The following is a 27,328-nucleotide window of genomic DNA, read 5'->3' as shown; positions in this document are numbered from 1 at the left end:
CGGAGCATATAATTGGTTAACGGGGTGTTAAAGTGCGACTTACTTGGGTCGATGGCTAAATTGGTTAACGTGGTTGTGAAATGGGGTGTTAAATTGCGACTTACTTGGGTCGATGGCTAAATTGGTTAACGTGGTTGTAGGAGGGGGTGTTAAATGAGTGAACACGTACACACGTATGCGAAAGGGCGGCGCTGGTCGAAGGGACGTCGATCATTGTGTTTGTGGATTCGTTGGAATTCATTTCACCGCGACCTTGGACGTCGACGCGCCGTACAAACCAACCGACGAGCGGCAACTGAGCGAGCGAGCGCCGACCTTGAGTATATATACAGCGCGACGGCGCATGCACTGTCAGCTGTCGAATGTTCGAGAAGGGGGAGAAGCGCAACGGCGCATGCGCGCGCGTCAGCTGCCGATGTTCTCGAAGCGCGACGGCGCATGCGCGCGCGTCAGCTGCCGATGTTCTCGAAGCGTGACGGCGCATGCGCACTACATTATACAGCTAGCGAATGTTCGTGAAGAGGAGAAGCGCACGCGGTGTGTAGAGGAGGAAGGGTGCACAGATGGTGGAGGAGTGAAGCGCGCGCGGTGTGTAGAGGAGGAATGGATGCACAGATGGTGGAAGAAGGAGGAGGAAGCTTGCGGACGGCGCCGCACTACAAGCCTCGAGTATTAGATGCTCCGCATCTAAAAGTGAACGTCTGAAACGCGCTTTCTCATCCGCTCCAAGCGTCGTTTACCGACGACCACGCAACCTCAAAGACACACTTGTCCAATCTCAAATCAATACCTCACCCTCCAATAATTCATGCCGACCTTGTTCGAAGTCACGATCTCTTGCATGTAAGGCGATGCGAGAAACATACAAAGCAACCAGCACACAATCCAAGTTTTCGATTAACATACGAGGAAACCTAACATGCGATTCCTCTAATGTGGTATACTTACTCAAATGCAACGTGCGTTTGACTATATGCAACGCTACGGCCACTTAACCTAACCGCCATGCCTGCCTATATATATATATATATATATATATATATATATATATATATATATATATATATATATATATATATATATATATATATATATATATATATATATATATATATATATATATATATATATATATATATATATATATATAATGAAAGTTTCGTCGTTGCTTCCTTGCATACAATATGCACTTCGTGTTCGTGGCATCAGCCCACAGGCGTCGCGTACTTCCGAAGACGACTGGTGGGGCGTTCTATGCACTGTTCCCATTATTACTTCATAAAAACCAAAGACTAATGGACGCCCATTGTGGAAAGCACGACAATGGGCGACATTTTAATTGCTTATTCGTCAATTGTGAAAGATTCTGCCCTTTATATTTGACCAAAGAGGGGAGGGGGACGACTGCTGTTATGAAGTTTTGACACCCCGAAGGGGCAATCCTGTGCCTGCCCATGAATGTAAACATAATAACAGGACGTCACAAAGTTTTCTCGCCCATTCACGCGTGGTTCTGTCTAAACCATCTTCTGACCGATGATAGGCTTGAATGCGCTCCCGTCGGCAATGGTCTGCAGTATCCATTCCTTGTAGACGCTGACTGGCACGTAGATTCCTGGCATGCCCTGGGCGCAGCCTACACCGTGGGACACGATTCCGACTTGGATGTAGCGTGGTCCTTTACGGAACATCACGGCCGAACCAGAGTCGCCCTGCGCGCCATAATTGGAAAGAGAGAGAGAGAGAAATAAATAAAAGGAAGTAACAGGGAGGTTAACCTAGAAGAACTGGTTTGCTACCCTGTACAGGGGTGAGAAGAAGAGAGCAGAGTGGATTAGGGAACAAACGGGGGTTAAGGATGTCATAGCTGAAATCAAGAAGAAGAAATGGACATGGGCCGGGCATGTAGCGCGTAGACAGGATAACCGCTGGTCGTTAAGGGTAACTAACTGGATTCCTAGAGAAGGCAAGCGGGTTAGGGGGAGACAGATGGTTAGGTGGGCAGATGAGATTAAGAAGTTTGCGGGTATAAATTGGCAGCAGCAAGCACAGGACCGGGTTAACTGGCGGAACATGGGAGAGGCCTTTGTCCTGCAGTGGACGTAGTCAGGCTGATGATGATGATGATGATAGGGGTGGAGAAAAGGGTCGGAAAGAGGGTAGAGATAGAGAGATATAAAATAAATTAAAAAAGTTCACATGCGCACACATTCACGGAGTTCTAAACACAGTCGTTTGGAGAGGCCATAATTAGAATTATCGTGTTGCAACGTGCTCCTGCCTCGAAGAGCTGTTGCAGGAGTGGAAGCAGCAAATACAACTGCAAAGCAACATAATGTGTGCTGAACTTGAAGACCAGGGGATAGTAACGTACATAATTTAGCATGAGGTGAACATTTAATGCGGCCCGGTAAAGAATTCTGCATTTAAATAGTGTCGACAAAGGAAGACGCATTTCTAGGTATTAGTTCGGCGAGGAAAGGGAGGCATATCCAGATCATGATGTCTTGTCGGTATTCGAAATGCTGTATCACCACCTGAGGCATTTAACAGGGAATTATCACTATAACGTCGCAAGTGGTAGCATGTCTCTTCTCTTTCATTTTCTTCCCCTGAGTAAGCCAAGTAAGCCAAGCTGTACCTCGGCTTACTTACCATCCTTTCAACGTGTTCTGGCACTTGTACCACACAATGTCACTACAATATTAATGATAGTATTCTGAAGCCTGTATACAGGACACGGGTGTGTAAAACATGAAATGTATTTTCACTGCATTTCAAAGCCCGGGAACCTATTTTCACGGTATTCATACGCAGATGCGTAGCTGCGTGGTAAAACACATGCTTGCCACGCAAATGGCCTGGTGCGGTCTCAACTCGAACCCGGAAAATTTTAAACATTTATTTTACTAGCATTTCTGTCTACTTTTCCGTCACGGACAAGATCATAACTTTTCACTGAATACCAACGACGCCTATCCCTCTCCTTTCGCAGAAAGCTCCTTTCTGCGAAAGATGCACAATCTGTAGATGAGAAACCGATTCCCTTTCAAGTTCACGCATACCACCATCTTAAGTTTACGTGTACCTAGCTGCGTGTATTTCTTCAAATGAGAAGTTCACCACATAGTGAGGAGTATCATTAATTGTCTGTTTTAAAACTTATCGTTTACGTTTTGTCACGACGATGGAACGTGTGCATCTACCAGGAGGCATGTCTTTCTAATAGTTGTTTTGCGGCAATTAAAAAAAAAACTGTTCTTAGTAGCGCATCGTGGTTCGTTCATTTCTGTCCTCGTGATTTAAGCGCTAGGTTTTCCTTTTTCTCAAGCAATTCGAAATGGGTGGAAGGGGGATGTCACAGCGCTGAAACTTGCCCCTCCCCCCTCCCTAATGGAGTAGGCCGTACACGCCTGTGTCGGCCATGTGTGTCGGTCCTGTGTCTTTTGACTTACCTGGCATGCGTCTGTGTCCTCTCCGTAGGCGCACATCATGCTAGACTTGTTGAACTTGTACGACTGCAGCTTCTGCTCGCACTCGGACTGCTGCAGAACTTGCAGCTTCGTGTAGCGCAGCTTATCCGATGGACCCAGGCCTGTTGCATGGCGAAGCGAGAGAGAGTGTGAATATGAGGACCATGTACAGTTCGAAGTAGAGCATGCATCGTTCAACTCAAATTGAAACTCATTAACTTTGCTTGGAGGCTCTGATGGCTAAGACTATTAACATGCATACGAAGACACTAATTTACGTGCTTTTGTTGCATATATATCTACAACAATCTATATATTTATAACATGACGATTATCTATCTACCTATAAGCAGGCAGACAGATAGGTCGATCCGTTTATTCGCACATTGATGGACAGGCAGCAACCTGGAGGTTGTCGTCGTCGTCATCATCATCAGCATCACCACCACCACCACCACCACCACCACCACCACCACCACCACCACCACCACCACCACCACCACCACCACCACCACCACCACCACCACCACCACCACCACCACCACCACCACCACCACCACCACCACCACCATCATCATCATCATCATCATCATCATCATCATCATCATCATCATCATCATCATCATCATCATCATCATCATCATCATCATCATCATCAGCCTGACTACGTTCACTGCAGGACAAAGGTCTCTCCCATGTTCCGCCAGTCAACTCGGCCCTTTAAGCATACTTAACCAAAGCGAGCCAACCAAGCTTGCCTCTATGCGGCCCTAGAGTATTTTCCTCATAATTTTTAAGGGCAAAGCACTCCGAGCGGCCAGACTGTCGCATGCTGTTGCACGCTGTCGCATGCTGTCGTATGTTTCCACCTTCGCTTGGCGTAACACCGGCAATTTCGCATGTAGCATATCCAGCTGCGGCATGTGGATCGTGCGCTCGAGCCAAGGTGGTCTTCTTCCTCTTGTTATTTTTAACGCTTTGATGATGATATTAGGAGCGGTCTCTTCTACATGAATATGGAAACCCAATAAGGCAAACCGCGTATAGAAACGAAAAAGAGAAAGTAAACACAATATAAGAAAGAGAGAGAAAGAGAAAGAAAGAAATAGAGAAAATGAAAACTAGGATTAGGCACAAACAAAGAAAAGAAAACGCAGAAAAATAATCGAAATAAAAGTAATATCTGAGGTGTTACGTCCCAAAACTACGATATGAATACGAGAGACGCCCCAGTGAAGGGCTCCAGAAATTTCTACGTTCTGGTGTTCTCTCACTGCTTTTCTGCTATATAATATACTCACCGCTTTTCTGGACTCCCCAGCCGGCCACTGTGACAGTCTTGCCGGTCAGGTCCCCCAGGTCGAAGTCGAGGCAGACAGGCTTGACGTAGGGGCCGAAGTTAAACGCCTGCGGCACCTTTAGCACGGCGATGTCGTCGTGGTACTCCTCTTCGGAGAAGCGGGGATGCAGGGCCACTGCGGCGATCGGCGTCCGAGTCGCGTACTTCGACGTCGTGTCCATAGCTCCGTATATGCCCTCTATCCTCGGTATCAACTGGTGGTTTCTGCATGACAGTGACGCTCTGATCATGACTGGTCTGAATTGCATGCGCAGATTTACAAGGTAAGCGTAGCTCACGGAAATATACCGTGCTGCTTGTTGCTTGTTTATTTTTTCCGAATACATTATTCTCTATACCTGTGCAACAACTACTTAAAAATTGTACAAACTGTATCGAATGAAGTCAAGGCATGTTTAAGACACGTTAGTTGCAGTTATTTACTTGCTAGTGTTAAAACAAAAACTTGCCACCGGCAAGGTTCCAGCCTGCAGTTTTAAGATGACGCGTGCAAAGTATTACCATCTAAACTACGTCTCCTGCCCATCCAGTTCACCGGTGATTTCTGTGCATGTAGACTTGACAGTATTAGCTAGCACAGAAATACATGCTACACGCATAGTAGCTGATTCCAGTGGCTTAAATCCTTTTTAATAGGAATTTTCTACACATCACGTTGTGGATGAAGCAAATAGCTAAGACTACGAGTGTGATCCGATATTTTTTTTTTAAATCCCGCTTAAACACTGTCTACCGTGTTTCATAAAAGGTCACCGCCATATTCACAATGTGTATTATGTTAGAGGAGCTTGTTCGGAGGTGCATGAACCATTTCTTGGAGAGACCATTTCTGTGAGAAGGCTTGTTAACGAGCCGGCGCATGATGTCACGCGCGTTCCACGGCCGGCACTGCAGTCCTGGCCACGTTGATCAGCATGTTAACAACCTGCCCCTTTTATGCTATACTAACCACTGCCGTGAGTCAAATGCTTAACGTTCTTAGATGGCAGACGTGAAGCTATCAGGCGCTCTTCAACATGGTTTGAGAGCACTCAAGGGAAGGGGCTTAGAAGGATATCGGTACCTGTGCGTAAAGTTCATCGTCGGAGCTTGTCACTTGCTGCCATGCCTACGAAGCGACGAGAACGAAGTGACCGTAGTTGCGAGGAGGCAAGCGCGTAGGTCATCGAAGAGAGAAAATAAAACGCTCGGGCGGCAGCGCGTCATATTCGATCATTTCAGCGACTATAGGTGGCGCAGTGGTAGGTTAAAATGGCGGACGAGACGGTGATGTCGCGAGTGTGCACGTCAGCGTCGCAGAGCGTGAACACGCGTTCATTGGTTCATGGCAACTCAGAGACCAAACTGCGTCGCTGTTTATCACCGTGTGCCAGTTTCGGAGCACGGCTACATGGCGACGCCTGCGTCGCTGGAATGGCCGAATAGTGAGAATTGTTGGAGTTACTGAAGAGGCAACCGAAGTGGCGACCTTGAGCGGCGACCTGGCAACACTGGTGTACACGCCGACGTTACCGGACAGGGCACGGGCGTAAGAAGCTTGCTGAGGAAGTTCCTAAATGTACCACTGTCATTGCAGTCATTGTAGTGGCATGTCCTTACTATCGCTTACAATACCACGAACCCCAACGGTGTGCTCAGTGCTCAGTACGATCCTGCTTACAGCGTCCGCACCGAGCGACGTGATAAGCGTGCAAAAAGCATGATGTTTTCTCTCCAGCGTTCACCATCTACTGACGTACAGCGGGGGCCAAAGTTCCCAGACCACTATCCAATACGTTCCTGTGGAAGATATGGCCTAAAAACTTTCGACCCCCCCCCCGCCCCCTGTATATTTCTCTGCTCGAATATACGATTCTGTCTATAAGCAACGCACGTCACGACCCTATAGTCATTATGGTCATATTACAAAGCTACGAGTTGAAAAGGATAGTTTGTGTACAAGTACCTCCTACTTATATAAGGCAAAAGGGCTTTGCTTCTCATCCAGTGCAATCTTGATATTGTGTCATATAGCGCAGAAATCACCTGATGACGCAGTGGCCAGCGGTTAGAATGTGCCATCGCGTAATGACGGCGCCTCCGCAGGTTGCAGGAGACGACCCATTGAGATAAACCAGAAGCCGCACCTGTAGAACGAAGGAGGTATATAGGCGGGCTAGCTGCTGTTTCATGATTATGCATAGAGTGTAGAAGGGACGGAAAAAACGAAGTACCGATGAAGACAAGCGTTGTCCTTCCTCATCAGTCCTTTGTTCTTTGTGCGCTTTCCGCGCTATATACGTAGCTGTAACTAGGTGGACACTGGCATAGCGAAGATGAGTCTGAATGTGAACCAGCTACCCGCAACCTTTGCTGAAGATTTTCAGTTTGACATGTTTACATAGAGAGGCAGACCTTTTAACATACAAAGGAATAGGCCAAACGTATGACAGAATTCCTAAAGAAACTGTGGCTTCAATAATAATAATAATAATAATAATAATAATAATAATAATAATAATAATAATAATAATAATAATAATAATAATAATAATAATAATAATAATAATAATAATAATAATAATAATATTTACGACCCTTTTTCACGCCCCTATTTTGAAGGCCAACTCTGGCGACTCTTTCACCGTGTCAGCGTAATCATCCCTTAATGTTATGGAGACACTTGTCATGTGCCCGACAGCTGAAATGCTCAGCCAGTCCGAAAATCTAAGTATGACGTACTGCTTTGTAAGAACCGGAAGTCCTGCAAGGCCCTGCAAGCGCGGAGCGAGAAAAGAGTGAAAACCGTGAGCGGCAGACGCTCAGCAGATAAGTGACAGTACCGCACCCAGTCTGTGACCGATAGTTTCACGTGCACAAGCTCCTCAGAGCTGCCGGACAACGACAGCTACGATATGGACTCATTTGGAGTTCGACGAGCATCACCGTTTTTCTTCGATGAAGCAGAACAAAATTTCGTATCTGCTTGCTTGCTTGTAACGCTGACAGATGGCACCACTTGTCCAGACTTTCCAAGTGTGAGGCATGAGTGATGAGTTAAACTGCTTTTGGTAAGAAATTCGTCATTACAGAAGGACTTTATATTGTCACAGAAACAGGGCATAATTTCATGGAGTGCAGTGTCACTTAGACAAGATGGATTATTATTATTAGCCAAGTAAGTAGATAAGATGGCTTAATATCTTTAGCCAAGTAGGTACCTTTGTGCGCGCGCGTGCTGCCGAATGTGCTGTTTCTTTCTTCCCTCTCTGCTCTCTTTCATCTCCCCCATCCCTCTCCCATGCGAAGGGTCGCAAACCGGCTGCCTATAGGCTGGTTAATCTCCCTGCCTTTCTTTCCCCTCTATTTTCCTTCCTTCCTTCAGAAATAACGATGCGCAGTTTAAGTACACAGATATATGCGCTTACAGTGGATCCCGCATTTGTTACAGAAAGAGATCATTGCACCAAAGCTTGCGTCCGTGTACTTTTTAAAAGGCACCATATCAACCGTACTTTGCGTACGGTAAGCCGGCGACGCTAGCTAAAACACCCTGCCATCGAGGTGAAGTGCATTCATCAGTTGCGAGTATTTGGTGGCTGTTCTCGTGTGCGGTCCACAACAGAATACCGCTTGCCACCGATAGCACACCCACTCACACGGAAAAGGAAATCGCACGCTGAAACAAGGATGCTCCGGCGAAACACACACGATCCATAGCAGACAAGCCGACGCTGTAGGGGCGTCTAGGTACTGTCACTTCCGACAGTTTGCAGAGCTTGACGTCTCACGCACATTGTTGGGAATAATTCTGACTAGCCTGTCAAGTAAGTGTTTAGAAGTAATCTATAAAATGGATTTGAAAACAATCTGGAAAGGTCTCAAGCCAGTAATTTGGCATAAATGGCGGAAACGTGCTAATGAACGCACCACTAAAGTTTATTCAGATCCATTGACTATTGCCTTGGTTTCTGAAAACTTTAAAGAAAGCTCTCGGCCTAACATGGTTTTTTTCGGAAATATATCCCTGTTATCAGTATAGCGGAGTGGTATTGATCGTGAATTACCATTGGCATGTAGCCATACACTGCAATGGCGTAATTATTCAGTTCTTTAAAAATATTTCGGGAAGGTGATAGCTGTTTTTAACCTTACGCCTTCGATCCCGCGAGAATGTCTCATGTCTGGTAGTGATTCACATTTGTGTGACATATGTGCTGAAGCACTCACCGTACTTCACATTTTAAACTAGTGTAAACAATTAGACGCGCTGAGAAGACAACACTTCACTTTACCCTACCGACAACAGATACCTCTTCAACCTGCAATGTTTGTGGGAAGGGAACCACTTTTTTTCACGTAAATAATTGTTGGCTTTTTTTAGAGAAATCCGCACCTTTCACGTCATATATCCAGGCATTCCGTAGCCCGACCCTTCCAAACAGGTCTCCGCTTGAGTGGCTACACTGAGCAAAGCACTTGCCTCACGGGCGGCTTTTGGACGCAAGGCTGTGGACCATCGAGACCCTTGTGCTAATGCCGTAAAGGACCACCAAGGCTTTTATTATCACAAACTTTGGCTATCTATTGACACTGCACCCGTTTGGAGACATGGTCATGATTTTAATACTGTTCTGTTTTTACTCGCCTTAGCACAAGAAATTTCAAGACCATTATACAGTGGCTTATCGCACTCAATGACCACATCTCTAGTTCCATGAACTGGTACTATCTGGCTACTAAATGACCCTGGAGCCACAAAACACCAAACAGCATCATCATCGATGCCGCAAGCTGTCTTGTTATTCTTTTCAAAAACGTATAAAATTGCAGCCGTTAGATGGATCGTAAGCGTCATTTTCAAGAACCTGAAAAAGGCACTATGTGGTTTCGGGCATTTAGCCTTGTTTTTCCACAAGGACTGAATGCGCAAGAAACAACATTTAGCGTCAATCACTATACGAATATCTCATTGCCGATTATGGGACGTGCATAATTCTTGACACTTATACAAACGACGACTGTACTCGTAATCATGAAACATTTGACCACATAGAACCTCTGAACGCTAAGTGTGTGTTTCTTGATGATCGATGGCCACGCTTGTGCATGTTGTACCGTTTGTGCCTGTATTCGTTTGACTGTTATTTTTTTTCTTAGTATTGCCATGCGGTGAAGCCACTTTGAAGCTATTTCTTTTTACGCGATCAGTTAAACAACAATATCATCTGGGGCTTTACGTCCTGAAAGGATGATATGATTATAAGAGACACCGCAGTGAAAGGCTCCGAAACTTTTGACTGTCTGATGTTCTTTACCATGCAGTGACATCGCGCAGCATTTACGGGTCTCTACCATTTCGCCTCCACCTTAATGTGACCGAAGCAGCCAGGATCGAACCCACTACCTTCGGGTCGGCATGATAATAATGTGTTTTTGAAGAAAGGGCAACGTGACGGCCAAAGAGCGCCAGTGTATGCGACAAAAGATTCGGGCTATGGGTATGACGAGTAGCTGTGAAGAGGCCTAATGTTCTTCCCTCTAAAGGCGGGTAAACATGTAGGGAATAAAATATGAGAGTGACATCAAAGGCGTAGAGTGAAAACTAGTGGTCAGTGGTTCTGATGATCAACTTATGTAGCGATTATAGAGCACGAACGTCTCTCCAGCGTCCCTGTCTCCAAGGGCCGCGAAACATGTGCTCTGTAATGTATGTACTGTAGCAACAACCTGTTGTGATAGGTTGTGCAACAGATTACCAGGGTAGATTACGTGGAAGTTGTGAACATCTTTTAAAAATGCGAATAATGAATGATGTTTGAAAAGGGGATCTCTACCGATGAACATCGCTGGGTGAAGAGGCATTTGTTCTCTTTAGGGTGTTGGAAAATGTTTTTTTTTTCAAATACGATCTAATTCACTGCACTGTATCAAAATATGTAGGAAACTAAGAAGTTCGCCACATTTCTCACACATTGGTGGACCACCACCGGACAGATGCACAGATCATTAAAAACTAAGAAACCTAATTAAATAAAAGAATTATGTCGTATTGTGAAAAAAAGCTGTACAATTTGAGCGAGAACAACTTTTCGGTAGCTTTGGCATGTTTTACTTCGTTTGTTACGGTTGCAAAAAAGTTAATGCTTGTTTTATACTAAAGGAAGAGGCATGCTTTTAGGTACTCACCATCCAGGGGAACATCCCCTGACTGGCGCGCATCCCGTTGATCACCCTGGTCTCGAAGAACACACCGCATTCTATAAAGCCCGCAGTTACAACTGGTCTTCATCAAGACGTCTACATGACTCACAGAGAGAGAAAGGCACTACACAGAAGAAAAACATCAGCAAGATCGCAATAAGACATGTTCTGGTTTGTTTTAGGGGAGATATGGGCCGCCTTCGTCGTTATTGAATGCGCTACTCATCCCGGTCAGCACACGTAGGACACGAGATACACGAATGTAAACGACAGAGCGTTTATTTCGTGTGTTGTATTGTATTTCATGTCCTCTTTGCGCTGACCGTAATGCGTGCGTTCTAAATCTAGCCTGGTTTCTTGCACTGAGTGTGCTAGGTTGTCAACGCAACCTTCGTGACCGCAGAGTACAACGCTTTATACACCGTGCATTTTTGTAACGGATTCGTACGTGTGCAACTGTATTCGGCCGCTCCTGGAATATTGTGCCGCTGTTCGGGATCCATACACAAAAGGAAACATTTTAATATTGGAAAAATACAGCGGAAATCAGTTAGGTTTATCTTTAATCAATACAGCTGGGAAGCATCAGTAACACCTCTTCTAGAAACGGCTGAGCTGGAAAAATTAGCAAATCGCCGATACTATGGATGAACGAATGAAACTATTTTACCTTCTTTATCATGGACACTTAGGTATAAAAAAGGATACATATCTAAAAGACTCCCACCAGCGGCCTACTCGGTGCCTTTATAATAAAAAAAGTAAGCGAGTTCTCTAGTCACACCAGAATTTTCCAGTATTCTTTTTTCCCGAGAACTGCAACCAATTGGAATTCCCTCCCTTCAGTTGCGGTGGAATGCCCGTCGCTGTCATCCTATCTACAGGCTCTTCAGTCCATGGGACATAGCTCTGACATAGTTTCACATGAACCCTGACGCTTTTTTTCTTCCATATGTTTACGTATTCATGTTTTCACTAGTTATTTAAATATCTTGCTGCTGGGCTTCTATGAACTCGTTGTACTCTTCTTCTTTTGCTGTTAACCGTAATGCTTCATATGTGTTTATTGTAACCCTTTTTTTTTGTACTCATTGTACCCACTCCTGCCTAAGGTCTGAAGATCAGACCGGCAGTACTGTAATAAATAAATAAATAAATAAATAAATAAATAAATAAATAAATAAATAAATAAATAAATAAATAAATAAATAACTGTACGCAGTGTTATTTATTCTTAGCTTGTTGGTGAATGACACAGCCTCGTTTGCACATCCCCTAATGATTCAGAGGTTTAAATGTTTGAAGTTGCGTTTGTTTGTTCTTTTACTCACAAATAATTCTATTACGCAGCTTGAATAAATGAAACAAATTGACACAGAAGTAAACGAAAGGCTGGCCGCGCAAGGGAAAAGAAAAAAAAAGTAACCTAATACACACCCATACTCAAAGTTATGTCACATATTAGCACACTGTGCGTTGCGTAGTTTGGGGGTTGAGGCAGAGTTTGCTCGTGTTGTCCTGCACTTTGCGGGAACTATGATTGGTGCAGTTGATACGGGTTCATTACTTCCAGAATAATGATATTCCCGACCAAGAAAGATTTCAAGCGTTTATCTGCTGTTTTGATTCACCTATTCTCTTTTTTTGTTTGCGGTTTCACAAGTTATGGGCGACTCCCACCCCTCTCACCAGTGCGTACAAGGTGCACTGTTCTTATATGTGATTGTGCGACACAAAGTGGCGAAGCGAGGGCTTGGCCCACTAATCCCATGCCCACTGTACTCACTCGCGAATTTCCTTTTCGCCATGGCACAAATAGCGCAATATCACCTTCTTGCAGGCTATGCCCCAAGTTGAAGTCAAGAACACACCATCATTGCCCCTGGTAACACAAATAAATAGACATAGACCGAACAAGAGACAACAGATTACCAACGAAATTGACAACAGAGAGTGCTTGCGGTTTTGCAAAAGTAAGCTCGTGTACGCGTAGCAAATGCAAAAGGATACACTTACGATAACTCGAACGGACATACATCACGATTCAATCATGCGCACAACCAACATTGCAGTAGACGCAAGAAAAGACGAAAGAACACCGCGTTTTTCGAGACGAAGATATTGCGCACCCAACATCGCCCACTGAATCTATAGTCGTCTTGATACTCTGAAGAACAGGATCCGGCCGTACTTCATTGTGGTGCTGTTTTGCTGCTCCGGAGGACGAAACCGGGCATGAAAGAGCCAACCCGACAAGTACTGCATAGTGGGATGAATTCGCAGGTTTTTTGAATTCTGTTCTGGTTGTTGACACGGGAAACCGCGGGGCCGAAAGGCCATTGCGGCTGCTTCTTGAAGAGGTGGTCGGAATATCAGGCAGAATCCTACGCGCAGGCGCTTTAGGAAGAGTTAAGTGCGCAGAAACGAGTCCATAGAGAAACTCAAGCGCTTTCATACGACGTGATCGCGTAAGCGTGCGGCTTACGCAATACACGCGTGTTCATATATATCACTACAAAGAAGGCGTTCCCCTTTTTTACTTCAAGGTGTTTTGTATGGTACTTTCTGCTACCGCTTCTCTTAACGGGAACCATTTGCACGTTTTTCGCAGACTACAAACTTTTTGCTATTGATGTATAGAAAGCATTAAAAGTTGGCTATAGTAAAGCCGGCTTTATCGTGAAAAACATATTATGTTGAAGAAACACCCCTAGAAGGTATACTCTTTTCTGGCTTCGAGAAGTTAGAGAGACAGCAGAGACATTCCTGGCGATTTCGGCACTGTGTAAACTCTGTCGTAAAGAAAGTTTTTCGAATCTGTCGCCATTACCCTCTTTCGCCATCTTTGGGTACTCAAGCAAATGAAAAAAATATTAGCGAACCTTAAAAAGGACGATAGTTATAGCGCGAGAACAAAACGACGACACAGAGACAAGAAGGACACGAAATGTCTTCTTGTCTCCATGTGGTCGTTTTGTTCTCGCGCTATAACTATCGTCATGCCATACCAACTAGCCCAAGCTGCCACACTTAAAAAGGAATATGAAAAATCCCAGATACTGCAGGCTTGCATATCAATACCATGACATTGGGCCAAGTTTACAAATATTTATTTTCGTCAAGTTGCTTGTCACTAACTATTTTTTGACATTGCAATGTTCTCACACCTGCTTTTAGAAACAGGTTGGAACCACTACTTACATAAAAAAAAACACTAAGCCTGCGTAGAAGACGCATCACAGTCGCAGCGAAAGCTTGAAGAGCGGCCTCTCAGAGCCATTTCAAAACACATTTGGGTGACTGCTACAAGCAAACCGGTTGAGTACCCACTACCCCATAAATAATCATAATGTTTGTGCAGTAGGCCAGCAATAGTTATGCTATCCTTCATCAATCTTTTGATAAGCGGTGTATGCGCTACACACTTGTTAGGAATTTTGTGTGATTTTTTTATGCATTGCTTGACCGTGATGAATAGTTATGCCTGAGGCGGGTACGCGCTGCAGTTAATAGGAGGTCAAAAACAAGTTTTCTCATGGGTTGAAGCATTGGACGACCCACTCATTACGCAATTCGCCTTGTGTGGCGCCTGATTGTTTCTTTGATGTTTTAAAACGCTTTATTACTCTTATTAACACGATTCCTCTCCCGACATCAAGGCTGGCTAAGGCCAGTTTATAAAAGAGTTCCATGCACTGACGTGGCTCAGCGGTAGAATACTGGGCTGTCACGCAGCGAACTCTAGTTTGAGTCACATTGTGTCATTGATGTTTTTATTTGATAAGTATTTCATATTTCATGCGATACTGGTTACGGACACCAGTGGCGGCGGCGGTGGACAACTACGGCGCGGCACGTGACCCGTGTTCTGATATCATAACCGCTTTCGCCATAAAAACTTGTCGTGTGAGCACTGCCGACGACGTGAAGTTTGACCCGATATGGTCAGTTATGAATAATTAGTTATTTAAGAGTTAGCCCCTTATCGGAGGTGAGGACATTTCTTTAAATGAAAACGCTCTTATTTCATTTACATAACGTGACCATAATATTATAATATGATTCTATGAAACGAAGCATTTTGTGTTGGCAGAGGCACTGAAATGAAGATGAAAAGTTTATGCAAATTTTGTGTGGAATTACATGTCAGTGCTTGCTCGGCTTAGAGAAGAGCCACTTACGTTTTTCGTTTTCGAAATCTCCCGCAGTAAGACTCTGGAACACAAGGAGACACTTTTACATACCTGAGTCTCATAACAAAAACTAAGTGTTTTCTATGTTCACGCGCTCATATCGATCCTACTCATCTAACTCGTATAGAAAGATAATTTTCTGAAAAAATAAAGGAAAAGTTTAGAAGTGCGTGTTGAATATTTCACCGGTGCTTTTCCCTTTCCTCTCTGCGGTACTATAAAGCGCAGATTACACTCTGGTAATAACTTGGCTAGAGGTCGAAACACGACTTATTTCATCCTAATCCAAATGCGTCACACAAAACCAGCAGCTAAAACCAGCGATGTTTCGTGCAACACCAGATCAATTCGTACAATGATTCTGCAGTCTGCTCGACCTTCTCTTTAGAAGTTGCGACCTCCATTGCCATGCAAAGAAGCAATGATGCGTGGAACAGCCCTCGCTACAATGCATCACTCTAGATGTGACACCTGTGAAATTGTTGCAGAAAGATTCCTATATATAGAACCAGTTCGATAACTCTTCTTGTAACCACAATAATGGAGCTTAGCAATACGTACACACACAGAAAATTACATACGTTTCGAATACTCGCAGATTCGCTCAGTAGTATGGACACCAAGACAGCACAGCATAGAATCCGTTCTCGGACCAAGTGTGTAGTAGTGGCTATTCTTCCATCCATTGACTTCGTCGCAGCTGGCCTGGTACGTTGACCTGTCATGTCGTTTCCTCAATGATGACTTCGTTTGGCGTTCCCTTTGTGCTTGGAGGCTGTAGGGAAGTACGTAAGAAAGGAAGGCGTTCATGTCTCCCTCCCGTGTACCACTTCCGACACAATGTCGTTCTTTTTTTCTTCTTCCTGGTTTAACGGTTGACTTTCTTTCGAGGATCTTGCCGATGTGACGCGTTAACGACGACGCTTGAAGGCAGCTAACGAGGCAACACAATGGCTTTTCCCCAGAAGCCACCCTTTTATACAAGGCGGCTTTACCCGACTGAATAACGGGCAGATATTATTTCATTTTTATTTATCAGGCCACTCGTATACGTACCGTATATCGCAGCTGTTGCCGTCATATAAATAATTCCGGCAAGGAGGGTTACTGGACTGATAATCCGTGTTACGCGCTACAGCTTTTGGGACGTATTACGTGCTGTCGTGAATTCTGTTGCAATCGCGAAGCACATATGAACGTAAAACCTAACACCCAAATAAGGGTATGTTCAGACGTCCAGCGTACGCAAGCTAAGTGTAGGTATGTATTGAGTAAGATAAAGACTCTTAACATTATTTTACTTCGAAAGCGAAATGTGGTCTCGTTTGTGAAGTGCATAGACAATCGGTGAGCCTCGCTTTGGATGACAACTCAAAAAGTATTCTGCTTGTGATATTAATCATTATCATCATCAGCCTGACTACGTCCAGTGCAGGACAAAGGCCTCTACCATGTTCCGCCAGTTAACCCGGTTCATGTGGGAGGTAGTGGCCAGATACTGCACCCGGGGGCCAATCTTTCTTTGGTGAGGGAGTGCGTTCCCGGCGGTGGTTACCGGTGAAGCCGCACCCCAGGCCTCTTAAAAGCAGTTCCATCACCACGCGGATTTTTTTTAATCTGGTTGGGAACTGCGCGGCACCGGGATTTGAACCATGGACCTTTTGCATGCGAGGCGTATGCTCTAACCACTACGCCATCGCTGCTCATACCCATCGCTGCTCATACCCATCGCTGCTCATACGTGATAATAATAACTCATCTAAATGCATGCGTGATATTTTAAAGCAGAAAGGCACTGTGGCTGCAAATATGTTTTACCGACATCATTTATTGTCTAGAATGTCAAGAGTTGGGCAGTTCCTACTTTACTGAAGGTAAATAACAGCAGAGGGTAGAATGAACACCATAAAAGAATATTTTAGGACAGTGCTAGACCGCTTTGGTACAGTCATCTTTTTCTGGGACTGCTGTTTTCATTGCTGGTTTTTATCTTCAGCCACTTACTGTTAGTAGCTTTCACCGACCTTTTAGGAAGCTTGTTCTGAAAAAAAAATATCTGCATTATTTTATCTTTACTCTATGAGTTGTCTACAAAACCATATTCAAAAGGCAAACAAACTGTCGGAAATTTACATGAGCACCAACACCTGTGCGTTTCTGTGAGCTTGACGATCTTTTTTCAGGAATGCATTGCATTCCTGAAAAAAGATCGTTTTTCTGTTGCACGTACAGAAAAATAAATCTCAAATTGAAAATTGAATGTGCGCCAACGACACCACATCAGCAACCAACAGGGTAGAGAAAGAGAGAACAACTTTTAGATGCGAAGCAGCTATTTGACTAGCTTGTGTAACGCTGTCCCTCCGTACACCCCCACTGCGGATGCTCGCGTCTCGTGCAAGCCCAGGAAGATACCCGCAAAACTCACTCCTCTCACTCTCACCTCGCGAGGCCGATGCAGGCAGCATTTGATTGATTGATTGATTGAACGTTTATTATCATTTGTCACATGAGGTTTACAAACACTGATTGGACCCATAGCCTGAGGCTAGTGTAGGATCCAATGAGAAAAGTAATGGACAGAAGCGGGAAATATCAATTACACATAATACATATACAGACACTGTAGATATACACATATACAGAGTAGTCTTTCTCTTCTTAAACAATTTGGTCACACCAAACAAAACTGCATGTGTGCATACAAAAAGTTATAACAGATAAATTCGTGGACACACCCAAAAAACATCAGTTAAAATACATAAAGAACATCAAACTATCACAAGTTTTAGTTAGAAGGAAAAAAATGCTAGGTTTACAAGATTCACCAGTGTATATTTATACAAATGTAAGTGCTTATCACCAAAGAGAAAAAGAAGTATTTACAGCTTGCTCAAGAATTGATTTTTTAGTTTTACCGCAGCATTGTGTGATGTCTTCAGTTCAGAGGGCAAACTATTCCAGATCTTTATCCCTGTGAATTGCAATAATCTCTCACCATAAACGTTATTTCTTGGCGCCAAGTTAAAGTTACCGAACGTCAGGCTTCTAGTAGGGCGGGAAGAGGAATAAAATAACGAGACATCAAATGGGATATTGTATTTTACGATACTGTTAACACAAACGGTCATCTTATAGTCACGCAAAAGATCGAAGGGTAGTATTTTTAGCAATCGGAATAACGGCCGGCTTGGCTCGTGGCACTTATTCTGAGTTATTATTCTTATGGCACGCTTTTGTAGCCTTCGAAGGGGATCCAGATAAGAATCATAAGTCCAGGCCCACGATTCCATGCAGTAGATTAAATGACTATTGATGAAAGCAAAGTAAAGCGCCCGCAAAATGCTTTTATCAAAGTAGCATCTTGCTTGTAAAAGCGCGTGGTAGCCGGAAGCCAGCTTTACACCGACGGCATTTATTTGACCTGCCCAGTGAAAGTGATTATCTAGTATAATCTCGAGGTATTTAAACGTGTCCGTACGTTCTAACATGTAGTTGCCAATTTTTATCTGAATATCTTCGTAACTAATTAATTTTCTACGGGAATGAAATATAATGTACTTCGTTTTTTTAGCATTAACAGTTAACCTGTTAGCAAAAAACCACTGGGAATTTTTTTTTCAATTCTGCGTTTACTTGTCTTTGTAATTCAAGAACATTGTCGGCCGTACATATTAATGCTGTATCATCGGCATACATAATGATTTCGGAAGAGCTTAATACATGAGGCAAGTCATTGATATAAAGGGAGAAGAAGATTTGAAACTAACAACCAGCTGCTCGCGCATCACAATTGTTCACTGTTTACCCCATATATGTATGCATTGCATCGCGCTTTCGGACTTTAGTCAAAGGCCTCCTTATTTGGCTTTCGCATGATGAGCGCCAGCGTCAACGTCACCCTCCATGTAAGCGTTAGCGCTCACTGCTCCGCATCTACATGTGGTTGGTCCAATTTTTTCGAACTGTTGGTGAAATGGTGGTAGTGGAACCGCCCCCTTAAGAAAGAATTTCCGTCAATGGCTGTCCAACACACTGCTTCTACAATAGATGTCACACATTCTATCTACTGCGTCACGGTCTCACACTCTTGAGGCTTTTTAAATGTGTAGTTTATACCGCACACTTTTTTCTCGCAGTGCTTTGGCCGGTGTTTGGGTGTCAGCGTATGGGAGTGGGAAAAATGCCTCAATATTGCAATAAAACTTTATAGAATCAACAGGGTAGTGTGTTAAAAAAATTGCCCGCAGCTTCCCTCGGGGGAACACTGAGGAGGATGCGGAGCATATAATTGGTTAACGGGGTGTTAAAGTGCGACTTACTTGGGTCGATGGCTAAATTGGTTAACGTGGTTGTGTGTGATGCGGGTTCTTATTTGCTGATTTGTTTTTCTCCCGGGCTGAGCCTCAGAGAGTTTTGTTAATAAGGACAAAGCCGTTCGGTTTCCAAGAAACACACAAAAAGTTTAATTGAAAAGTAAAAAGACAAAGATTCCTCACAAAACAAAACACTTAATAAACAGTTGACTGGACATGACGAAACACATCTGTAAACACCCAACAAGAACGTTCAAAGTCAGTAACTAAACCTAACGTTCGAAAGGGGCTGAGTGATGGGAGTAGCGCAAGATATCTGTTCGGTCTCACCCACACGCTGAATTCCGCCGACGATGAGCAAACCGGAACGCGGTGATTCCGGCTTCAGGACGCGGGCAGGACGGGGATGAAGGAACGCTGGCTGCTGACGACACGTCGAGAAACCAGGCCGGAACGTGGTGGCTCTGGCTTTAGGAGTGTGGACCCGGCTGTGACGAGAGAACGCAGGCTGGTGGTGACGCGTCAGAGAACCAGGGTCAACCTGGCCAAGCAGCTGGGCGCACAGCTCGGGCCCGTAGCCCGACGGCTGTTGCTCGCCCGTTGGAACCAAAGTCCGCAGGCCCTGGGTAGGAGTTCAGGACCGGATGGCCACGGTCCTCTCGAGCGGGAACACGACGGCAGGAGGCCCCGGCCGGTTGAAGACCTGCAGGCTCGGGTCCTACGCCCGACGGCCCATCTTCAGCGCCCGGTCCGGTGACGACCTTCCGCTTGCCCCGTCTTCTTCGAACTCCCCTTGCTCTGGTCTGCTCAGGCTCCTGCTTCAGCTCTGGCCCACTTGTCTCGTTCTCATTGGAGATACTACTGTTTCGTGGTGTCAAGCCATTGGGCCTTGAAATCTCCGTGTTCGCTGCCCATTGGATGTTTTACCTTTTGTTTACTTCACGTCCTGCCACGCATCCTCGTGCTTGACGCTCTTTAACGTCGTCATTCTTGTTTAAGCAGCACCGCACGTGCACTCTGGTATTTCTCCTTTTGTTTTTTTTTTTTTCCGTGACGCGCACTTTTCGAAGGCGCGCACTTTGAACGCGCACCACACATCACATACGCCCCCCTTTCATTCAAGTTTTTTTTTTTAGAAAAAAAAACTGCCGATGAGTGCGCGTTCTGCACTACGTCACAATTACACCACATATTTGCACCACGCAGTTCAACACATCACACCGATGGCACCCCACTGCTTCTTCGTTGACATGTCTCACGTCGAAACACCGAGTCCACAGAACGTAACATTCAACCAACAACAATAAGAAAAGTTTTTTTTTTTTTTCGAGAAGAAAAAAAAAAACTGCCGTTGAGTGCACGTTTCGCACTGCACCACAATTTACCCACATATGTCCGCCACACAGTTCACTGCATTGCCCAAAGGTCCACATTCACTAACCTCAAAATACGCAAGAAGTGAGAAAAAGTATGGACACATCTAGCGGATTGTGAAAATCCCCGAATTAGTAGTACACCACCCCTTTTTTTTTATCATATATACCCTATCATCTCAAAAACTATACATCATGTTAATGTTACATTGCATGTAACTTCTTCAAATATTTACAAGCAACACCCTTCCATGGTCCGCAAGCAAGATCCAAAAGAAACCAGCGGGAAATCGAATTTGACGCTTAAGTTATAGCGTCCCGTACAAGACGTTTAACTGCTCTAACCATTTGACAAGAGTAAGGAATCGGAAGCCAGTGGAAGAATTCTCGACCGTAAGCTCGTATGAACCTAAAGCTGTGTATCACCAGGTTCCCAACCTCGAAATCACAAGCATACACGCTGGAATGTCTGTATGCCAGTCGGAGGCGTTGCCTCCAGGCGCACCAGTACAACCACGCCTGAATCATTTCATCCTTCCCACGAACGCCTTGCTTGAGCTCGTAAGCCGCTAATCGTTGAGACATCTTAACAGAAGCGACCTCTTCAACCGAAGATGCCAAAGAGCACCAGTCGGCGTCCTTCCTCGTACAATAACCTGCTGGACCATTACTGCCTTCTGGTTCACTTTCCATCCCTTCAGCTTTCTGTATTGCTTGTTCATCAATACTTTCAACCCTTCTGCCTGGGTCATCGTGATTACCCTCATTGTCACATATAGCTGACCTACATTGCAACTCTACTCTCTGTTCTTCAACAAGTGCTTTTGCATTTTGCTCCAATATTCTTCTAACAGCATCATCTACAATTTCCCGAGAACACAAGCCATCTCTCTGTATGGGCAAGTTATAATCATGGTGAAAAACCATGTCCGTAGCGTCTGTTGCTATCTCCAGTGGCCCAAAACAATAGGTAGCTGCTACATCAGAGCTTTCATTATGGCATTCGCCGGCATTACCTAGGAGACCTTTTATTGCTCCTTCAGCGGAGCTATTCAGAGGCAATCCTACCTCTGAATAAAGTGCGCTTGACCTCTCACAGGTTTCAAAATACCCTTTACTCTGAATGGAACGTTCTTGTTCCATGCTCACGAAGCATTCCTGCGCTTCAATAAGCTTATCGAGTCTCCTAGTCTTTTGACTGTTTACCTCCCTGTCGTACTCTTTCAGAGTTTCTTTCTCTAGCGAAAGGTCATGACGAGGTACAGGGTCAGTCTCACGTAAATTCAAATCGCTCCCGATGTAACTGCTTTCAGAGCACACCTCATCCACTGGTTGACTACTCTGGCTCTCAGACCACGTATATTCAGCGTTTTCCCTCTCAAGCCACTGCTGCAAATCCTCATATTCTAGTTCCAACAGTCTCTTCTTTTCGCGCATCTCTATCTCGAGCAGCCTTTTCTTTTCACGCATTTCTAGCTCAAGCTGCTCCTTCTTAGCGCGTGTCTCTCGCTCGAGCTTCTCTCTCCTAGCCCGTGTTTCTCGCTCGAACTCCTCTCTCTTAGCGTGTGTTTGCAATGCAATCTGCTGCTTTTTAGCGTCACATATCGCAGCCCGTTCCTCTCGCTCCCTCTCCATCCGCTCCTCGTACCATACTCTAAACTCCGCTCCCGTCAGTCCCATTTTATCCGCCAACTCAATTAACTCCCACGTGTTCGTCATCGTGTTAACCGCGTCAAAAAAATCTACTGGAAAAACAAACGACTTTGTCCTGTCGCAGCGGACGCCAATTTGTGATGCGGGTTCTTATTTGCTGATTTGTTTTTCTCCCGGGCTGAGCCTCAGAGAGTTTTGTTAATAAGGACAAAGCCGTTCGGTTTCCAAGAAACACACAAAAAGTTTAATTGAAAAGTAAAAAGACAAAGATTCCTCACAAAACAAAACACTTAATAAACAGTTGACTGGACATGACGAAACACATCTGTAAACACCCAACAAGAACGTTCAAAGTCAGTAACTAAACCTAACGTTCGAAAGGGGCTGAGTGATGGGAGTAGCGCAAGATATCTGTTCGGTCTCACCCACACGCTGAATTCCGCCGACGATGAGCAAACCGGAACGCGGTGATTCCGGCTTCAGGACGCGGGCAGGACGGGGATGAAGGAACGCTGGCTGCTGACGACACGTCGAGAAACCAGGCCGGAACGTGGTGGCTCTGGCTTTAGGAGTGTGGACCCGGCTGTGACGAGAGAACGCAGGCTGGTGGTGACGCGTCAGAGAACCAGGGTCAACCTGGCCAAGCAGCTGGGCGCACAGCTCGGGCCCGTAGCCCGACGGCTGTTGCTCGCCCGTTGGAACCAAAGTCCGCAGGCCCTGGGTAGGAGTTCAGGACCGGATGGCCACGGTCCTCTCGAGCGGGAACACGACGGCAGGAGGCCCCGGCCGGTTGAAGACCTGCAGGCTCGGGTCCTACGCCCGACGGCCCATCTTCAGCGCCCGGTCCGGTGACGACCTTCCGCTTGCCCCGTCTTCTTCGAACTCCCCTTGCTCTGGTCTGCTCAGGCTCCTGCTTCAGCTCTGGCCCACTTGTCTCGTTCTCATTGGAGATACTACTGTTTCGTGGTGTCAAGCCATTGGGCCTTGAAATCTCCGTGTTCGCTGCCCATTGGATGTTTTACCTTTTGTTTACTTCACGTCCTGCCACGCATCCTCGTGCTTGACGCTCTTTAACGTCGTCATTCTTGTTTAAGCAGCACCGCACGTGCACTCTGGTATTTCTCCTTTTGTTTTTTTTTTTTTTCCGTGACGCGCACTTTTCGAAGGCGCGCACTTTGAACGCGCACCACACATCACATTGTGAAATGGGGTGTTAAATTGCGACTTACTTGGGTCGATGGCTAAATTGGTTAACGAGGTTGTAGGAGGGGGTGTTAAATGAGTGAACACGTACACACGTATGCGAAAGGGCGGCGCTGGTCGAAGGGACGTCGATCATTGTGTTTGTGGATTCGTTGGAATTCATTTCACCGCGACCTTGGACGTCGACGCGCCGTACAAACCAACCGACGAGCGGCAACTGAGCGAGCGAGCGCCGACCTTGAGTATATATACAGCACGACGGCGCATGCACTGTCAGCTGTTGAATGTTCTCGAAGCGCGACGCCACATGCGCGTCCACTGGAGAATCAGGAGAATTGTAGATGTCGAACGCGGTGTGTAGAGGAGGAAGGGTGCACAGATGGTGGAGGAGTCAAGCACGCGCGGTGTGTAGAGGAGGAAGGGATGCACAGATGGTGGAAGAGTGGGCGACGGCGCGACGGCGCATGCGCGCGCGTCAGCTGTCGAATGTTCGAGAAGCGGTGCGGACGGCGTGGACGGCGCACTACAAGGCGCGAGTATAAGATGCTTCCGCATCTAAAAAACTTGGACCATCTGCCGCTTAAAGGAATCGTGTACATGCGAAGCAGTAAACGCGCCATCCAGGGCCTACATATACGGGATGGCCAGTGAACGGTTGTGCAGCACGAGCAGTCGCCTTTTAATTGCAGACACGGCCTACGTCGGCCTTGTAGGCGGGGTAGGGGAGCGGCGAGCATGCGGCACGAGACGCGAGCATGCGCAGTGGGTATCGAAGCGTAGACGTAAGCAGAGCGATAAGCGGTCCCAAGAGTCCGACGACAAAAGCATGCTTACCTCTCACCCCACAACGGGAATGGAAACTATTTCACAGGCTAGGATACCGCCTCACCCCTCAATATTGTGGTGACGACACTGTAATCGCACTTTCGCAAATACTGGAATGAATTATCGTGGAACCAGTTCGAAAGAATATAAATCCACTCTGCAAGAAAAAAAAACACCATCAACCGCGCACACGGGAACTCCTTCAGAGAGCTGATGACCGTGACACCTACTTTACCTACGCTAGTCTTTACGCCATCATATCTCAAGACCCTAGAAAACAGGGATATGTAGCGGCAGTGACTAGCCAGAAAGCCAAAGTCGTGACCTGCGCGTCTCTACCCACGAACTCCAACGCCACCGCAGATGCAACAGCCATGCCTTGGCAATGAGAGGGGTAGAAAGAAGAGGACGCTCGGCGTATATACTTCAGAGACTCACAAGCTGCCTGTCGCGTGTATCTCAAAGGCACACTTCAAAGATGTGTCATTGATAGTTTGGGGCCCACGCTGGTGCTTGGTGCCCAGAACATGCGTGCCTGTGGGGGAATGAGGAGGCAAACTGCATAGCTCGCGGACTTACTGGCCGATACACAGGGCCTTCTTCAGGACAGCTCTCAAGCCCCCGCGAAGAACACAACACAACAAGTAGGCAGATCTTGAAAAACTAACGCCTTACAAGACGGAAGTACGCCCCTTCGCATTCTGAGTGAAGCAGCTAGCAAGCCAATGACTGGCGTCACCTTCAAACGAACACATACCCACACATATCAAAACTACATGCGCTTTTTTCCTCAGTTATACACAAGAGGCACATACCCCTAGTGTAGCGACCACAAAGCCACACTTCCACACATCACTTACCAATGTGACCAAGTGACCAGCCTATGCAGTATCTAGGAAGGTGTGTTCTTGCGAAACATTCACAACGTGGTCTTGGGAGGAATGTCGTTCCGAGCTGGTACTGGGGACCCAAAAGGCGACCCTAGACATGACCCGGCAAGTCGCCGTGGCAAGTGGGGCTCTACAAGAGGGCTACACCCGGAATTAAACAACTGAGTGTGAGCATTCTTTCACTAGAAAGCTACCATTACGTTCTGGAACAGGCGCGTCAAAATTACTTTTGCGTGTGGGACGCAGTCACGAATGTTAGTCCCTCAGCGTAGGAAGGAAGGGATGATTGAAGCAGCGTGTCAGTAGATGTTGCTATTTAAAAGCTATATCTTGTATGTGAGAGTTTGTTTAGAAGAATCTGGCGTCAAGAGGCCCAACAAAAAATCAATCTCGAAATCGAGATGGTCATTCCGAAGTATAAATTTTTTGCACCGTTATATTTCAGCATATGACGAGCCCAGAAGGCGCTCCACGCAAACAAAAAATACTTATGCCTAGTCATGCTCGTATGACTCATGGGAGCTGAAAAATATTATTGGAGTAAAGTGGTCAGTTGTGACCAAAACACTAGCTAAACATCCACGGTTTTCAGTTTTGAGATCCCCATTTAGGAATATTACATTGAGAACATGCGGAAATTCACAGCACTACATTGCGAACCAAACAGAGAAGAAGGCACCTTCGACTAGAAGTGGGCAATAGCACCCACGGCAGTCTGATAAATTCGACGTATCCGGAAACATGCGGAAGAGACTACAACTTTTGCAAGTTGCCGAACATATTATACCACGAGCTATGGGAATGTAACCAGAATAGCCTAACCACGCCTATCTAGTCCACAACAAAAGACGGATGAGAGAGGCAGCTGACAATCCGAAGGGCCGAAGACGAGTTTCTGCTGGTGAACCGTACTAGGTTGTCAGCTGAAGTTGCTGGGGTACACTAGACTACGGCGAAAAATATATTTGTAAGAAAACGGGAAGGAGGGAAACAAAAAAGAAAGTGAATTGCCGACTACCAACTGTTTGATGAGACACCGAAAAACGCACAGATAGAAAAACACTTCCCACGCATGTGTGAAAAATCAACTTATGACGTGCAGAGATATGGTCAATATTATATGTTATCGGGAAAGCGCATTTCTGAGCAATACATAGCTTCAGATGTGACACTGATACAACCTGACCCTTTATTTTTTAATATAAAAGGCTCGCAACAACACTTCAGCAGACTGCCGCTTTTGCCGAGAATCAGCGCTTCCGCAAATCATGGAACATAACCACAGGCGTTACAATGCGTGAAAATATGCGCATAATCTTTTTTACCTACGCTATCAGCATGCTCCTTAAATCTGTCGATAATGGAACTTCACGTTTGTCCGATGTAGGACTTGCCGCAGATTATGGGTATCTCCTACACCACGCCTTATGCACAGCGCCTAATATGTTTTTGTATGCTGCCTCTTGTAGCCCCTAGGCTCGTCGCGTGTGTTATGCGAGCAAATTTGGGCCAACTTATTGGGAGTTGAAAAAACGACTGGCATGCAGTGTCTGGTAGCCACGTATTGATGTGGCTCGCATTGTGCACATAAAGTGTTGAATTCTTCAGAGACGAGCGAAGAAGGCAAGAGAAATGGACACATATTTATTCTAAACACGTTTTCAGCCTACTGTCTTTGCTGTAGTCTCTGATGACTTCTATACATATTGTCAAAACTGGTGCTACCAGTAAACACGGGCTTCCAGCCATCATTCTTTTAAAAGACGCTGCAAACAAGAAAGTGGTGGTAAGCTGCTCGCTACAAGCATACTTTCAGAACTAGTAGAGTGACCTAACATCAGAGGCCATTGCGTCGTTCG

At 45.6% G+C, this 27,328-nt stretch overlaps 1 protein-coding gene across 1 annotated transcript; it reads right to left on the bottom strand.

Annotated features, from left to right (window-relative positions):
* Nucleotides 1-1,413: 1,413 nt before the first annotated feature.
* On the bottom strand, nucleotides 1,414-11,145 carry LOC119165249 (plasma kallikrein). Its single transcript, XM_037417431.2, has 5 exons — nucleotides 11,002-11,145; nucleotides 6,859-6,959; nucleotides 4,775-5,037; nucleotides 3,456-3,595; nucleotides 1,414-1,712 (listed from the first exon to the last, which is right to left on the bottom strand). The coding sequence occupies exons 1-5, from the start codon at nucleotides 11,032-11,034 to the stop codon at nucleotides 1,518-1,520; spliced, it is 732 nt and encodes a 243-aa protein (XP_037273328.2). The 5' UTR covers nucleotides 11,035-11,145; the 3' UTR covers nucleotides 1,414-1,517.
* Nucleotides 11,146-27,328: the final 16,183 nt, after the last annotated feature.

This window comes from Rhipicephalus microplus, chromosome 8 (assembly GCF_043290135.1).
Source record: "Rhipicephalus microplus isolate Deutch F79 chromosome 8, USDA_Rmic, whole genome shotgun sequence".
Lineage (NCBI taxonomy): Eukaryota > Metazoa > Arthropoda > Arachnida > Ixodida > Ixodidae > Rhipicephalus > Rhipicephalus microplus.
Note: the sequence above shows the minus strand (reverse complement) of the source record. Positions and strands in the feature narration are given on the sequence as shown.

Coding starts and splice junctions, on each gene's coding strand:
- LOC119165249 (XM_037417431.2), bottom strand. CDS start 11,034: ATGCGCGCCAGTCAGGGGATGTTCCCCTGGATG. Junction 6,960..11,001: donor AGGGGATGTTCCCCTGGATG/GTGAGTACCTAA, acceptor TTCGTTCTACAG/GTGCGGCTTCTGGTTTATCT. Junction 1,713..3,455: donor AGGACACAGACGCATGCCAG/GTAAGTCAAAAG, acceptor TATGGCGCGCAG/GGCGACTCTGGTTCGGCCGT.